Here is a 15,842-nt window from a genome sequence, read left to right on the forward strand (position 1 = left end):
TTTGTTTTTAAATTTGATAAAAGGGTATTTCTGAATTAGTATTGCTATCCTGGGGAGGGAAGCTATGAGTGATGGAGCAGAGCCACTGGATGACGTGTTTGATAATGTTTTCCATTTGTAGTAACAAAATTTTAGTAACAAAATCAGCTGAAAAATGCTATTACTTTCTAGAATAAAAAAGCATCTATGTACAGGCAAATCATTGGCTCTCTATGTATCCAAAATATACATATTTTAGATCCTGGTTAAGATTTAAAGGTTTTTGACTTCTCTAAGTCTTGACTTAGGATTTGGGTTTTTCTCTTAACTGCCGAATCACATAATGATCAATGCTAGATTGTTTTTTTTTCACTGAAAAGAGTAAAATGCACATTGTTTCCATTTTGCTTTCTTCATTGGTTGGGTTTTTTGGTTGGGTTTTGTTTGGTTGGTTGGCTTTTTTTTGGGGGGATGGGGGGCAGGTTTGTTAAGAAAATTAAGTAGAACTAAGTCTAAGTCCCAGCACTAATCTGAATTTTGAGTTTGACACAGGGTTATCTGATGAGTAAAACAGGCATAGAGTGAACAAGTATCTAAAAATGTTGTGTAGGCAGTTCTGCTTTCTTTAATTTGTCATGATTGCATTTGAAAAGTGCAAGATGAATGTGTGACCTGCTGCTTCTTTTTACAACACAGGTGTATTCCTTGTGCAAGTTCACCTTTTCCAAGATTCCTACACCTTACACCATTTCCAAACGGGTAAAGAAACATTTTCTTTTATGCATCACTGGTTTGGCTTTTCCATATTTGAGATGTACAAGGATTTAAATATATTCTTATTCTACTGCCCCACCTCCACCACAGAGTGTGTTGTTGCAGCTGTGCCATTGCAGATGTGCTGCAAAGCCTTTGTAGAACAGACTGGCCTTTGGAACAACAACCCATACCCTAATAAGTCATCACTCTGCAGAAATCAGGTTGTGCTAGTAATGGTGCAGAGAGAAAACCCCCCCAGAAGTGTTGCTCATTTTCCCTTGGGAGAATTGCATGATTTTCTTGGAAAAACTCCTGGCATGATGGGTCAAAATCAGCAATGCCAATTCAAAGGCACCAGTAGCAAAACCATAAGAAACAAACTTAGGATGGCAATATCACAACACATTACCTGTTGCTAAATTTTGCAGATACCTCAAGGGTCTGTAACAATTGGAATAAGCACTCCTGTTGCCAGACAGGATCAGGAAAGTATATCCATTGTACACTCCCTGAGAGTATAGGAACAGGGGGGAGAGTGAAGAACTTGACTGAAACTAGGTCAGAGCTCAGGCAGTTTTGGGGCCAGCTGCCGTTCATATTTCAGCTGTCAACATGAGCTGCAGTTACACCTTCAGCTGAAGAATAAATATAGCCAAGAGCTCAGAGGATAAAGTAACTTGCATGTATTTTCATGTTTTAGCAGTTTTATCCTCAGGAAAGAATAAACCAGCAGCTTTACCTCTGTACCTATCATGCATACCCTACCTATTGTAGTCAGAAGTCTTCTGTCCAAACAGTAACTTGTTCAGGAAGAGAGAAACAGGGGAGTTTGAGCCACAGTGGAACAGTCCATTTTCTAGGACACTCATGCCTGAAGCCCAGGATTGCATTACTTTGTGTGGTCAGGGGGACATGCTGGCTTGCAGCTTGGCTCTTGAGTTCAGACAATGTTCCATACCATAGCTGTTGTTTCTGGAACAGTCCCTTGAAGCCTGTTCTGGAGAATGGTGAGTGAATAGAGAGATTCCTGGGAACAGCAAGATGATTTGTTTTCTTCTTCCAGAAACTATTGTCGTATATAGCTATTAAAAACTGGACTTACTTTGAGGAAGTGTTTTAAGAGGACAAAAAACATATTCAAGGTGAAAAGCCCATTTGAGGAAGGACATCCATTTTATGTTGTAATATGCTTTAAAAGAGAATTAAGTATGTAGAAAAATCTTGTAGATTATTTGAACATGTCTGTCTAGTATTAAAAAAGAAAAAAAAAAGGTATGTTCTATCTGTTCAATGCCAGTTCTGTCTTCAGGATTGAATACGAAAATTTAGTTGCCTGTATTTAATGCCTGTTGGGTGATTGCTTAGCAGTCATCACACTCACAATCAAGCAGAGAACTAAAACACAGTTTAGCAGTAAAAACAAGTTCTGTTAGATGTCCTATACTGGAGTTAAGTGGTCACCTCTGGAGCTCACCAAGCCCTGATGGGATTCCCAGAATTAAATGCAGCAGAAGTGGGAAAGAGCTGGAAAGCTCCACAGTACACAGCAGTTCCTGGGTAGTAGCATGGTAGGGAGAGAAATTCCCCTTGCTTCTGTACTTACCATGTTTGAGGGGTTTGGGCACTGATTGCAGAAATTAAATCAGAAGGGAAAATGCTGCCCCTTGCTGATTTGATAGACACAGGAGAGAAGTAGCAGGAGAGATGGATCTCAGCTATAAATCTGTGGATTCCCACAAGGCCTGGCGTGCCTTACGAGCCTAACCTTTCAGTTTAATGACTAGCAGGAGGAACTTGGAAACAGATGGCCTGCTTCCCAAAGTCTGAGCAGCATTTTTCCTCTTGAATGTCTTTATCCTTGCAGAATCTGTCCTTATATAGTTATCTTGTCATTGCAGTGCTGGTTCTCAGAGTGCATAGAGGTGATGGACAGGGCTGGAGGCAGACATCTTTAGAAGCAAAGGTTTCAACACTATTAGTGTTGTACTGCCTCTATTGCTGCTGTTTCTCATTTAACCCAACAGAGGAGTGTCTGAGGACAAAAAAACAACCTTTGTAGTCCAGTAGGCATGGGATAGATGGGAATGTGAGTCTTCTGTTAGCTGCAGTTTGTCACAGTCAGAAACAGCCACTCAGTGCTTGTTTAATGTAAGCTGCAAAAATACAGTACACATCTCAGGGATGGGATGTAAGGCTTTGATCGAGGGGCAGGGGGATCTGCAAAAGACTTCATGAATGCTTAACACCATCTTTCACTTCACTTTAAAAATTTCTTAGAAGAGGTCACTAAAGTCAATAATCTCTAAAGTGAGAGGACCTTCTAGTATTGTTTGAGTGTATACATAAGCAATAGAAATCCTCAGGATTTGTTTTCTGTACCTTTGACTTCTTTCAGGTTAATGGACAGTGGAAAGGTCACAGTGCTGGAGGATGTGGTAACTTCAGAGACACCTACAAAAATAACCCCATTTATCAATTCCAGCTAGACAAGAATGGACCACTGCTAATTGAACTTCGGGGCCCAAGGTTTGTGGAAAATAATTGTGCATCAATACAGTGAAGGCATTGCATGCCAAAGATAAAGCTTTGTCAGTATCCCCTTGGGGAGGGTGGGAAGCTCATGGAAAATCCAGAAAATAAGGTGTGGGAGTTGACTCAGATTTAGTACTATTTGTTTCTGTCTTTACCATCAATAGTGTTTTAAATCTACACATTAACTACTGAGGAAAATCCTTGACCTATAAGGAAAGCAGCAGCCTTCCCTTCTCTTAAGTTGTGGGGTCTGACCAGAGCTAGGGAAGAAGGTATAAAGGACTTCTTCTTAAAACTAATTATGATCATAATTCCTTTTATTTTGTAGTAGAGCTAATATGCAAGATACTAAACCCTTATACAGCTCTCAAACACCTCTGAAAGTGCATTTACTCTGCTACTAGCAGGCCAGGAGAAGTGCTGGATGTCAGTGTCCTATAAAGTAAACTTATGCAGGGCAAATTCCTTTGGCACAATTAATGATTACCTCAAAATACCAGTAATCAGTACTTCTGAATAGCAACATCTCCTGACCTGCAGTCGAACTGTTTATCCTTTGCAAAGCTGTACAGTGGGCCCTACAAAATGGCAGAACTTTTCTATCTCTCCTCCCCTCTTTGAGGAAACTCCTTCTCTCACGAAATGAAGATGAAGGCAGAGGTGTGGCTGCATGGTTCCATGAATTGAGCAGTTCTTTGTTTGCATTTTTTCCTGCACTTGCACGTCATTTGGGTAGTTTGAAGGACAGAGGCAATGGTGCCTGTCACGTGCATTAACAGGAGCAGACAAAGTGTCCCAAGTTGTATTGCAACATGAGAAATTCTGCTGAGATCACTGACACTGAGTCCTGATAGCAATCTGATCACACCCCAGGACCTCTGCCATGTGGCACAGGAGTGTGTCACAAGCTTAACTACTTGAATTCTGCTTGAATGCACAGGCAGACTTCTAGCAGGCATTTTCCCTATAGTCTAGTTCCAAACCTGAACTGAGTTCTCCCTTCCTCCAAATACTACATTCATGTAATGCTAAATTTGACTTAACAATTTGTCACAAATGTGGCAAAACTTCTAGATGTCTTCCAGTTATGCTGTATAGTTTTTAATAGCTAGCCCTCTTCTTGGGCAATCCTGATGACCCAAGTATTAAAGCAAATTTGCCATGTCACTTGCAGGCAATACAGCGTTGGTTTTGAACTTGTCACCGTCTCAACAGTGGGAGATCCTGGTTCCTATGGCTTTCAGAAAAAAAGCAGTGGTGACTACAGGTAACACTTAATGAAGTCTGTACAGAGATTTGAAACATACTTTAGATCCCATTTCTAACAGGTAGTTTTCTTTATCGTAGGTGTGGATTTTGCTACTTGGAGGTGGAGAACGTGTTTGCTGGAGTTTACAACATTATCCCCACCACATTCCTGCCTCAACAAGAGGGGCCTTTTTTCTTAGATTTTAACAGTACTACTCCTCTAAAGGTGTCACAGCTGCAGTGAGGAGACAGAACTGTGCAGTGCTGTTTAAGGAGATGGTTTTGATCTGTCCTAAGAACAGGTGAAGAACCCTTACTACACATGCACAAAAGAGAATTACATCCTGACTTATAGCCAAAAGCATGGAATGACAGATTGCCAGGTAATTGTGGCAGGCAGTTAGCTGTGGGTTTGCTGCTGTGGTCCAGGAGTGAACACTGTTCAACAAGCTTGGGAATAGGCTAAAATGCATATATTCAAATGAACCAGTAGAACTCAATTTATTGCAGTTTTTCCACACTTTGAATCAAAGTCTAGTGAGTTACAAGAAAAACTAACATTGAAATTCCCTCCTCCCAACATACAGGGTATATGGGCTAAAGATTCTATTCTTAAAAGTAAACATGTAAGAAAAAAAAATATTCTTGTGTATTCTGCTTATTCAGTCTCAGGACCAAATAGCTTTTATTACATATTTGTGCTGCTATCTATGTTTTCAGCACTGAACTGGTTCTCCCATCTAAATGTAAATGTACTACTGCTGAGCCAGTAGTATTCCATGTGTCATCTTCTCTGGAATATGTATATAGGAATACAGGAAAAAGAAGGTTCAAGCTTTAGCTATTTCTAAAAGCAAAGCCATTGCTTTGCTCATGTTATGTGTACCTTGAGAGCTGTTCCTTCATATCTGAATGACTTCAGTTCATAATACAGCTTGAGGTTCTGTGGCTTTCTCCCTGCCATCTGCCAGACCTAGGTTGATCCTGATGAGCAGGAAGGACAGGAGGTTATCCAGCAGTAGTGACCAGGCAGTGCAGCACAGCCTGCCATAAGCAGCTGTGAACGGTTTTCATCTGAAAATCACCTGTAAGATTCACTCTATCTACTGAGGGTGGTCTCAGTTGATGGTGCAGGGAGATGGGGAAGTGCCCACCATCAGCTACTCAGCACAGAAATGTTTTATTTTCATGGCTTCTGTAAGTATGCATCATGTGGGGAAGGATCATTTAAACCTCTCTCCCAATGAACCACAGCTGCAAGGAATGCACTTGCTGATGCCATTATGCAAGACATCTTTGAAAAGATACTTTTTTCCTTTTAAGTTGAAACCAGTGAAGGAATTGAGCACACCACCAGTGTCATCAATAGAAGCAGGATCAGAGTTCTTAAGAAAATAGTGGAGGTGGGATTAATGCAGAACAAGTTATTTTTTTAGAAGACCCCCCACCATGTGTTCTTCCTCTAGATCTGTACACATTGTATCTGAAGAAGATTCAAGATGAGAAATTTTTATTTAATACCAACTGCCTCACAGATCCTGAAATTGATTAAATTTTGTCATTTTTACAAAATTTACAATATTTCCCAACTGGGGGAAGAGGATATTTTTACAACAGCCATGGGAATTTTGCTGCCATTCACAATGGTTTGGCAGTTTTCCAAGCAAAAAGTTAGCATTTAAATCTTGCTTTAGGTTACAGGTGTCACTTGGCCATTGGGAAACTGAACACACATTCTACAATAGACCAGAAATAGCTGTGGGCTAAAATTACTCCCACAGAAATCTGCTATTAGTCCTCTCCAGAAAGTAGAAGAACCTTTTGTTTCATTTCCTTCATCAGACAGCTGCTTAACAAGTGTCTGGCACTGAAAGGGCAGGGATAACTCCTGCCTCAGAGACCATCTGGGCTAGGGAATTCATGACAAGTTTGTCACAGACTGACTTACCTTCTTTTGCAGGGGAGTTTCTGATGTTTACTGCAATAAATCAACAGAAGGAAGAGCATGGGCACAAGCTGAGAATAAAACAGATTAGGTTCTTTGTGGTTATGCTTGGCTTTTGGAGTATGTGCCAAGAACTGCTTCATCCCTTCAATATGAAAGTTTCATTCAACTCCCATTTTCCCTACAGGTTTCTGTTAAGTTTTTAGCTGAGGCTAAACCCAGAGTAGCAGTGGAGTCCTCCATGTATCTTATCACCTCTAAAGCTGGAGGCAGTGAGGAAGTCTCAACTGAGTATCTTTTTGGCAGTAGAAAAGTCAGATGCCAGAAGTGCCAGCTTTCAGCACGAAGTTCTTGCACATTCTCTGCTGTTTGAGATCAAGCTGGTAGACTTGCCTACGGGAAAATCTGTTGTTGTTCTTCAGTAGTTGGTTTCCACTCGGCAGGAAGGAGTTTTTCCTTTCTCTTTCCCCCTGAGCACAAGTTAGTGCCAAAGCTTCTGCTGCATGAAACGAGCATAAGGCTCAGCTTCCGTACTGTGCAGAACTTAAACTGAAGTAAAAAGTAAGACATGTACTCACTTTCCTAATGCCAGGCAAAGACATTAAAAGGCCAAAGGATCCTGTCCCCACCAGGATACACCAATATTTCTTACACGTTTGGAACAGTCAGTGGATTGGGCTTATCCCCATTAATGCACAGGATTTTAGTGTCAATCTTATATATATATATAAAGCAAAGTCTATTCAAATATTGCACCTGCATAGGGTACTAGAATGCCATCACTGTGAATTTCCCTTCAGATATAGGACAGAACACTCAGGTGAAGTATTTAAGAGGTACTACAAAATATCCATATGAATTGCAGCCTAGGGATTCTGGTTATGGCAAATTAATTTTACAATAAAATTTCCTTGCCCTTTTTTCTTAAGAAAAAAACATTGATGTAAGCATTTAGGACTTGCTTTAGTATTTTCTGTCAAATATATACTTTTATATATTTTCCACAAGTCTGGAAAAATTATTGCAAAATGAACTGATCCTTAGATTTTAAATGACCTCAGGCCACTAAGTTAAGCTTTTCTTTCCCCTGTACTGTTTAGCATTTTTTGAGCCATATGACAAAGAACACAGTTTGTTCTGTTTGTTGTGTTAGGAAGACACAGATTAGCCCTTGGTTGATCCAATCCCTCAGTTCTCAAAGACTCAGTAAAACGATGAATGGCATCAACAGCTTCCATCCCAACTGCCCCAGACTGTGAGTCTGAGTTCAGTCCTAGTCTCCTGCTGCAAGCTTCATGTAACTATGTTGTACAGTAATTATGCATTTAACCAGAGAATCTCTGCAGCCTTTGAACAGCCACCCATTTAGAACTAAGTTTGTGTACATAAAATAGAGGTTTTCATCACTTCATCTAAAAGAACACTGACATTGTTTGATAATACCAAAGAGAAGTAGAACTCCTAGGTTAACATTTGCTTTATACATTCTCACATCAGGGCACATGAAGCAATCATGTATACTTTGATACACCAGAGGCTTATTTTTATACCCATGAAGGCAGCTACCATTATGTTACACTTCAGAATCCATGAAGAGCTTAAGTAAAAAGTAACTGGAGAAAGCTTGTTCATTTGCTTGTACTCCATAGCAATGTATGTTCATTTAAGTCTGTCATATTTATAATTATGGCTTTTATGAAGTTTAAAATAAAATGAGTTTTCCATTAATTTATTATACACACAATTGTGCCTGTTTGCTTGCATGTTTGAAGGGTGATTTCCCTGCCAAGTCTGGGGCTCACCAAAGGAGGAAGGCTGCACCATGATCTTTCACCAACTCTTGCAGCAGGGTGAGAGAAAAGGAAGGGCAGAGTGGGTTCCACACCCTTTCAAACTTCCAAATCAATGGTTTTACCCCGCTGGGAGCTGAACCCAATCAGGACAGTCAAGGCAGCACACACACAAAGTTAATCCATTGTGCCCAAGTGTGGGAAGTTTGGGTTTCCAGTCCAAACTGGCAAGATGAGAAGAAATTTGATAACAAGAGAGATTAAAAAAATAAAAGGAAAAAAAAATCGCTACCAAAACAACCATTCAAAGAGCCCAGGAACATGTAACAGGTGTTGACTGGGAGGTCTGCAAAAGTGAGATTCAACCACAAAGACCTCTACTAGTGTTCTGACTGAATACAGCATAGACAACAGCTCAGCTATGAAAGTTTAAGTAAAAACGCTTACTACAATGTGGCACTCCTGTAACTGCTTTTCATATTTAATATTGTCTATCCCAGCTTTTTCCTAAGTAATGATCACATCAGAAGTTGGAACCACAGACTTTTTTCCTAAGCATTTTCTGTGCCTGGGAACTGCTGGCAGTAAAAGGTTTCAGCCTTGAAGTCTTCAGAAGATGTAAACATAAAAATGTCTAACGCAGTTACAGCTTAACAGCTATAATGTGATGAATCTATTTTTCTATGAAAATAGGATTCTTTGCCTCCAATTCTGCACAGCTTTACAGCCAATTTCAGCAGCATTAGTTACAGAGGTCTTATGTAACAGAATACCTCCCTCCTCCTGCACACTAAGGAGGTTTTGGAGAGCCTGACTGAAGCTCTAGTCTTGTGGCACAGTTCAGAATAAAATGTGAGCCACGTATGCAGGGATTTGGGAAGCTGGAAAGAGGCACCAGTTGCCCATATACCTCAGTGGATTCTAACACCGGTGTGACCTCAGCCTGCAGTCTTCAGCTGGAAGTGGATATTTGGAGGCTGAGCTTGCTGTGGGAGAAGATTGGTTCCTAGCACTTGAGATAAACTTCACTTGCACAGACTCAAAATGTGGAAAACAAAAATGTTTACTGTAGTGTGAAGAATTTTACATTAACTTTGAGAATAGATACACAAGCTGTGGCAAGGATGAAATACAACAGGACTGCAAAAACAGAATAGAAAATACTTTGGGCAATACTAAGATTCCCATCAAATCAACAATATAAACTGACATTTTAGAGAAAATGGTGCTTTCAGAAATGCTTAGTCACCAAAACTGAAGAGTCCTAGGATTTTTACTACCACTTATTAGCATAATTATCAGACACTACTACTGCCTAACAGCTGCTGGCAAAACATGCCCCGTGCCCTTTCTAGTTTTATTGAACAGTTTGTCTAGGGCATACTAAAATCCCAAGTCCCTTTAACAGTTATAAACCCCCACACAGTACAACCTACAGAGAAGCTTAAGAACACATTGTCAATCTACACTGGCAATCCCTTTTCTTCATGCATATTTCAAGGGCAAACCCCTTATCATCATCATCATCCTGAAAACATCTATGACTCCCATTTTTGAGGGGAAATAAAGAAAACAAAAAACACAAAGTGCTGAAAAATAATTCTTCACTTCTCAGGGAAGCAGAAGGGCAAGGGGCCAATCAACTCTTTTTGGTCACTGGAATCACCTGCAGAGTCCAAGCCAGACTCAGGAAGGTGTCTAGAAAGGGCTTCCCACTGCTGGGCGTTACCATCCCCTTCCTGTCATCCATCTGTTTTATAGGCTTTTAGAGGCATGACTCATTTTATTTTCTGTGAGCACCAAGGGAAGAGTGAAGGCTTTCAGACCCCCCACATGCAACAGCTTTCCTGTATACAAAATATTTCTACAGTTTCAGCATAATAAAGACCAATACAGATGTTTAAAGATTATGCCACTTGTACTCAAGAGATTGGTTGTATCTAAAGAGCATTTCATTCTACAAAACCGAAGCCAAACCACTCTCTGCAAAAGTCTGGCTTGAATTTCAGACCCCTGACTGGCAAGAATTTACACGGGAACATTACTAGTTATTGCTTCAGCCAGGCTGCTACAAAACAATTTACAAAGTCTGTGAAATATGAACACAGCTTAAACATTTGATAACTCGTCCGGCCTACAAAGGATTTACTGAATAAAAACTTCAGCCCTCCACATCAATTAAACTTCTTAGTGCATTTTTAAATTCTCAGAGTAAACGCTTAAGATTTGGCATATATTATTGGCACAACGTTCTTCAAACACTTAGAAGTTCATGTATAAATATTTAGATTCCCATTATTCAGGACGTGGCACAGAAGGCCTCAGCCAATCTGGGCAGCTTTCCTGCCCGCACAAATTCCCTCTTTGATTTTCATGCACTGCAGGGAGAGCTGCTTCATTCGGTTTTCCAGAGCCAGCCCTTCAGTGGAGCTGCTCCTGGTGCTGCTCCTATTCTTGTTCACTCTGTCGCTTGTCTTGTTCTCAGCCCCTTCTGCCCTATCCCCTGCAAAGAAAGGATTAAACTGGATGTTAAACCCGGATTTCATTCTGCAAGTTAAGCTTCAAGCAGGTGCCTCTGCAGCTTCCTTTGCCAAAGCACACAGAAATTACAGGAGCAGGAGCAAGAGGCTTTAAGAAAAACCCAGTTGGCCTTCCAAGCCATGCTCATCTTGTGCACTGCATCAGCAAATTAGTGAGAACAGCCTTAAAATGGAGCAGACAAGGGCAGTGGTAATCCTCCAGTCTGAATTAGTCAGCCAGGGCTGGCAGAGCCTGCAAGAAGCTCCTTCTGGCGTGTTATTTTTTTGTGGAGATTTTGGTTTGGTTTTTTCCCCTGGAAAGCAAGACTTTCAAAAAGCAGGACAGTAATTTAAATAAATGAACTCAGATTTTCCTCCAAATAAACGTACCATGAGAATCCCACTGATCACTTATTTAGTGAGAAATCTCAAAGCCCTGCACTAAGACAGAACTGGGGAACATTCCCAGCCAGGAGAACAGTAATTAATGTGTTACAGACATCACTGTTAACTCTGAGACACAGGGCCTTCTACAGTTGCCTTCCCCAAAGAAGCAGCCAGCAGCTCTGAGCATTCCCTGGCATACACCTAGGGGAGCTGGGAAGGTTTTCCTGCTCCCTTTATGAAGCTGAAGAACACTGGCCCAGGCCGCATCCAGCTGTGCATACCTCTTTCAGCTTCACACTCGGGGGAGGAGGCCCCACTGCACTCGCTCCGGGGGCCCAGGACAGGGAAGATCATCCCAAACTCAGAGAGGGAGACAGGGCTGGGCAGATCCAGGCTTCCAGGTCGTGTCACAGGAGGAAACTGAGTGGGCACCTCACAGGGACTCGTGGGACCAGAGCTGAAGCTGGACACCGACTGAGTTTCTGAATCTTCTTCAGACACAAAGCTGCTGCCGTTGTCATCCTCAAACACTTCTGAAGCCACTGCAATGTTCAAAGAATATTCCAGTTAGTAACTCAGCCTCCTCTCCTGCACCTATCCAGGCAAAGGCAGTTTTGCAGGTTCGCATCTTCCACACACAGACACACTTCTAACCCATGGGCTGCCCCCTCTGGTTCTGTGTCCCCTGTGCTAAGCCTTGGCCTGGTTCTGCCCCGGGCAGCAGCACACCTGCCAGCCAGGCCATGCAAGGCCAGCTCTGCAGTACCTACTGCTCCTCATGCCAAGAAGCTCTTGGATTTTTACTGGTCTTGCTGGCCTTGTTCATTCGTGGTCTTCAGCACACAACTTAGGTTAGAGCCTAATTCCCTGTGTCTGCCTCCCCCAGCACTATCTTGATCCCTCTGCAGCCTCCTGGTTATTTCAGGTGCTAATTAGAAAGACACAGGTCCCAAGACTTCTTTTTGAATGACGATCACCAAACAACACCAAAACAACAAAAAAATAAAATTAAAAAAAAAAACCAAAAAACAAAACAAAAAAAACCACACAACAACCAAACAACCCTCATATATTCTGTTCCCTGCTTGTGTTTGCTCAGATCTGAATTCTACTTAAAGCAAACCCGCTCCAGTCTGTCTGGATTAAGCTGCAGGATCTTATGAATAACCAGAGGAGAAACCCCTTAAAGAAGGCTCAATTTTGTGCAACACAACGGTGTAGATTTTGCTGAAATTCAACACACTTCAGAGGCTCATTGCAGGTTGGGGACCAAAGACTTCTGCACACAAGCAGTCCCACTGCGATCAGAAGGTTCTCTACACACATCAGCCTCTACACCACCCAGGTGTGTGCTGGAATCACACTGGCCTGCAGAAGTCCCAGACAAAGCAAGACATCCACAGTGACCTGAGGTTATCTTCAATTCCTCCTCCTGGCGATTCCTGCCATTGTTAGTGAGGCTCACAATCACCTTGGAAGAGCAGCAGGGGCAAAGCAGCAGTGTTAACAAAAGGGCTCAAAGGAGAAGCTTCAAAGAAGTTCTCCTGTCACCTTGGCAGCCTGGGGCTTGCAGGCACCCCTCGGACACAAAGGTGCCAACAGAGGCTGCTAGTGCCTCCTATGGCAGAGATGCTCAGCCTCTTCCTGCTGGACTTGCAGATTGAAGAACTGCACTTACACCTTGCAACATGGACCCAAAAGGCTTCGAGCATAAAATGGATAACAACATTATTCACCTTCCTGGGTCCTCTCCAGGGCACTTCATACTCAGGGACAGCTTTTCTTGTGGTTTGGGTTTTGTTGTTTGATTTTTAATGAAGTCAAATCTAAGAGTGCAGAGGGGCCTTCCTTCTCACTAGCTGTGTTTCATCAATATATGGCGAACAGTACAGATTACTTTGTGGGGGCGAAAGCAGTAAAAGGTTTGGCAAAAAAGATGTTTCCAATTAGAGTCCTCTGCTTGGCAAGAAGCACTGATATCAGGCAGTCTACACATGGCACAGCTTAAACTGTAGCTTCCTTTTCACTGTCTAAATTCACTGTAATGCAGAGGAGCATCTGCAAGGGCCAAGAAACTCCTGCTGATGATGAGATGTTTTATTCGACAGTGGCAGACAGAAATCAAACTATAAAAGGACCTTGGTGGAAAGCTCCCCCCACATTACAATGAGAACTTAATCCAGGCTATTTTATTATTTAATCCAGGCTGCTTGTCCTGCCCTGTCATAACCCAGTTCTGTGCTGGCACCAGACACAAACTGATGTCCTTCCAGTCATGCCAGACTGTGCAATTCAAAGAGTGGGATGAGCCCACAATGCTGGTCCTTGCCTGCAGCCTCAGCAGCAGCCAGGGGAGCCAGCAACTAATATTAATTAACATTAACTTTCCTGGCTCTTTCTGCCCATATATCCCAGGTCCCTGAACTCGTTCAGCACAAAACACCCTAAAATTCAGTTATACCTAAGGCATTCAGGAGGCCTTCTGCATGGGGGCGGGGGGACTTGCAGGTATCTAAAAGAGGCAATTCCTGCCTAGGTTGGACAGGATCCACCTCAGGAATTAAGAGTGGCAGAAGATAAGCAGCCATACCAAAACCTGGCTGCATCAGCTGTCCAGACACAGCATTCCCTTGCTGCTGCAACTCAGGTCCCAGCTGCACGGTACTGAGCGAGAGCTCCAACACATCATGCAGAAACTCCTGCCATTGCAGAGGGTGAAGGCCAGCCCAGGCCTGCTTCCCAGCTCCCACAAGGCTGTACCATGGACCTACAAGGCCTCCTGTACACACTGTGCAAATGCCAGGACGCACTGGTGTCTATGGGGAAATTGCATCTTCTGCATTTGGGCACCAGGGTTGTGCAATCATGAACCCCTGCAATCCTGACCTAGACTTTGCCCTGCAGAAACGAAGCTGAAATACAAATTAAACTGGAATTTGTGGGACTGGGCAGCAAGGAAAAGACTTTCTGCATCAAGTGTCCAGGAAGGAGGCAAAAGTGGGCCACATGTAATGTCCATCTATCCACTTTCACCCAGAGCCAGGAAAAACACAAACTCACCATACAACAGACTGCAACACAAGGTCCCCATGTGCCACCAGAGGTTGTCTGGAGCTTCCATGGAGGTTGTTGTTGTCACACACTTCTCCTACAGAGCCGCCCTCAGCACACTACAGAAGCATATTGCTGCTTCTTCACTTCCTTTGCTCACAGCACACATGCTCTGCTGAAATCACACCTTGGCAAAGACTCTCGGAGGTTGTTGCTGTCACACACTTCTCCTACAGAGCTCCTCAGCACACTACAGCAGCATATTGCTGCTTCTTCACTTCCTTTGCTCACAGCACACATGCTCTGCTGAAATCACACCTTGGCAAAGACTCTGCAGCACAAAGGAGCTTATCCTTACATGCTTCCCTGCAAGCATCACACCTTTCTCTACCACTGCAGCCACAAGTTTAGCTCCCTGTGCCACAGGCCCAGCACTGGAAGACAAGCCCTTGATCCAGAAGTTCTGTTCCCAGACTGGCTGAATGCTCTGCCACAGCCTGCAGCCTCCCCAGGCGAGTCACTGCCAGCAGTATCACTGGTGTAAAATTAGACACAAGCTTTGGAGTGTGTTAATTTTGCTCCTTTCATACAGCACTGTGCAACTACAGGGGTGTTAAGAGAATGGCTGGTGCACTTTAACTCATTACCCTTTCCCTTGAAAATTGGCTATTAAAAATGTAATCAACTCCTGCAATAACAACAAGCATCACAACTTAGCCACAGTCCCACAGCAGCCAGCAAATTTCAAAACTGCAGAATACACAGAGCAGCCCTAACGTCAGCATTTCTTACAGTGCCCCTGGGATGTTCCCAAGCACAAGAGTGCTCTGTACTCACTGGAGACGGCGTCTGGCTCCGGTTTACTCGCTGACAGGTCTTCCACAGAGGTGCTGCTCCCCTCGGCACCCACGCCACAGCCTCGGGGCCCCATGGCAGTGGACCTCCTCCTCTCATGAATCTCATCTGAGATCATCTCCAGATTTTTCAAGGCAGTCTTATACTCTCCTTTTGCCAGGGCCAGTTTGGCCTGCAGGTCATCCACTGTTTTCTTCAGTTGCTAACAAGGGAGACAGGTATTAGATGGACCTTCACTACAAACAAGGCACAGCACACAGTCCCCTGTTACATGTCTCACTCTCTGCTGAGCACCAAACCTATCACTTCTGCTCACTAAACCTGCAGAGCAGAAAGCAGCAAACCTCAAACCCTGACAGCTGTAATACAGCAGTTCCTGTGTCCCCAGGCACAAACACCACCCTAGAGCAGGAGCAGAAGTGTTGTGCATCCTATTTCCCAAAGGGGGAACACTGCTTGTGTGTCTGTAGCTCTCTCAATGCTTGCTTTTAATGCACAAAAAACCATCTGTGCTTTTTTCATACGGTTTACACAATCACCTTGCTTCAGGAAGGCACTAAGCAGCTGCCATGGAGAAGCAACAGGCCCACAAACAGTGTGTCTTTGCCCATGGAAAAAGGGGAATTTCTCAAAAGATGCTTCTAGGCAGCAGGGATTATTGGCCTGGCAGCCAGCCCAGGGCAGGCAAGGGCTCAGCTTGAGGCAGCAGCAGCTGCAGGCAGGCAAGGCACAGGAGGAGAGTACACCCGAGCCTGGAACCTGGCAAGGAAAAAGGTGAAC

At 43.2% G+C, this 15,842-nt stretch overlaps 2 protein-coding genes across 5 annotated transcripts in view; one reads left to right on the forward strand and one right to left on the reverse strand.

Moving 5' to 3' along the window:
• The window catches only part of CAPN7 (calpain 7), a 33,597-nt gene extending 24,121 nt beyond the window's left edge, over positions 1 to 9,476 (forward strand). For all 4 annotated transcript variants that reach the window (XM_039713358.1, XM_039713386.1, XM_039713367.1 and 1 more), the window contains 4 exons: positions 676 to 738; positions 3,131 to 3,261; positions 4,442 to 4,534; positions 4,615 to 9,476. In XM_039713358.1, the coding sequence (XP_039569292.1) occupies positions 676 to 738; positions 3,131 to 3,261; positions 4,442 to 4,534; positions 4,615 to 4,759 (432 nt within the window). In that variant the 3' untranslated portion in view covers positions 4,760 to 9,476. The remainder of the gene's footprint in view (positions 1 to 675; positions 739 to 3,130; positions 3,262 to 4,441; positions 4,535 to 4,614) is intronic.
• Positions 9,296 to 15,842, reverse strand: part of SH3BP5 (SH3 domain binding protein 5) — a 51,457-nt gene continuing 44,910 nt past the window's right edge. Inside the window, exons 7-9 of the mRNA XM_039713396.1 lie at positions 15,045 to 15,264; positions 11,438 to 11,698; positions 9,296 to 10,753 (exon numbers count right to left, since the gene is read on the reverse strand). Of these exons, the coding sequence (XP_039569330.1) occupies positions 10,572 to 10,753; positions 11,438 to 11,698; positions 15,045 to 15,264 (663 nt within the window). The 3' untranslated portion in view covers positions 9,296 to 10,571. The remainder of the gene's footprint in view (positions 10,754 to 11,437; positions 11,699 to 15,044; positions 15,265 to 15,842) is intronic.

Source organism: Passer montanus, unplaced genomic scaffold, assembly GCF_014805655.1.
Source record: "Passer montanus isolate IOZ18808 unplaced genomic scaffold, ASM1480565v1 scaffold10, whole genome shotgun sequence".
Lineage (NCBI taxonomy): Eukaryota > Metazoa > Chordata > Aves > Passeriformes > Passeridae > Passer > Passer montanus.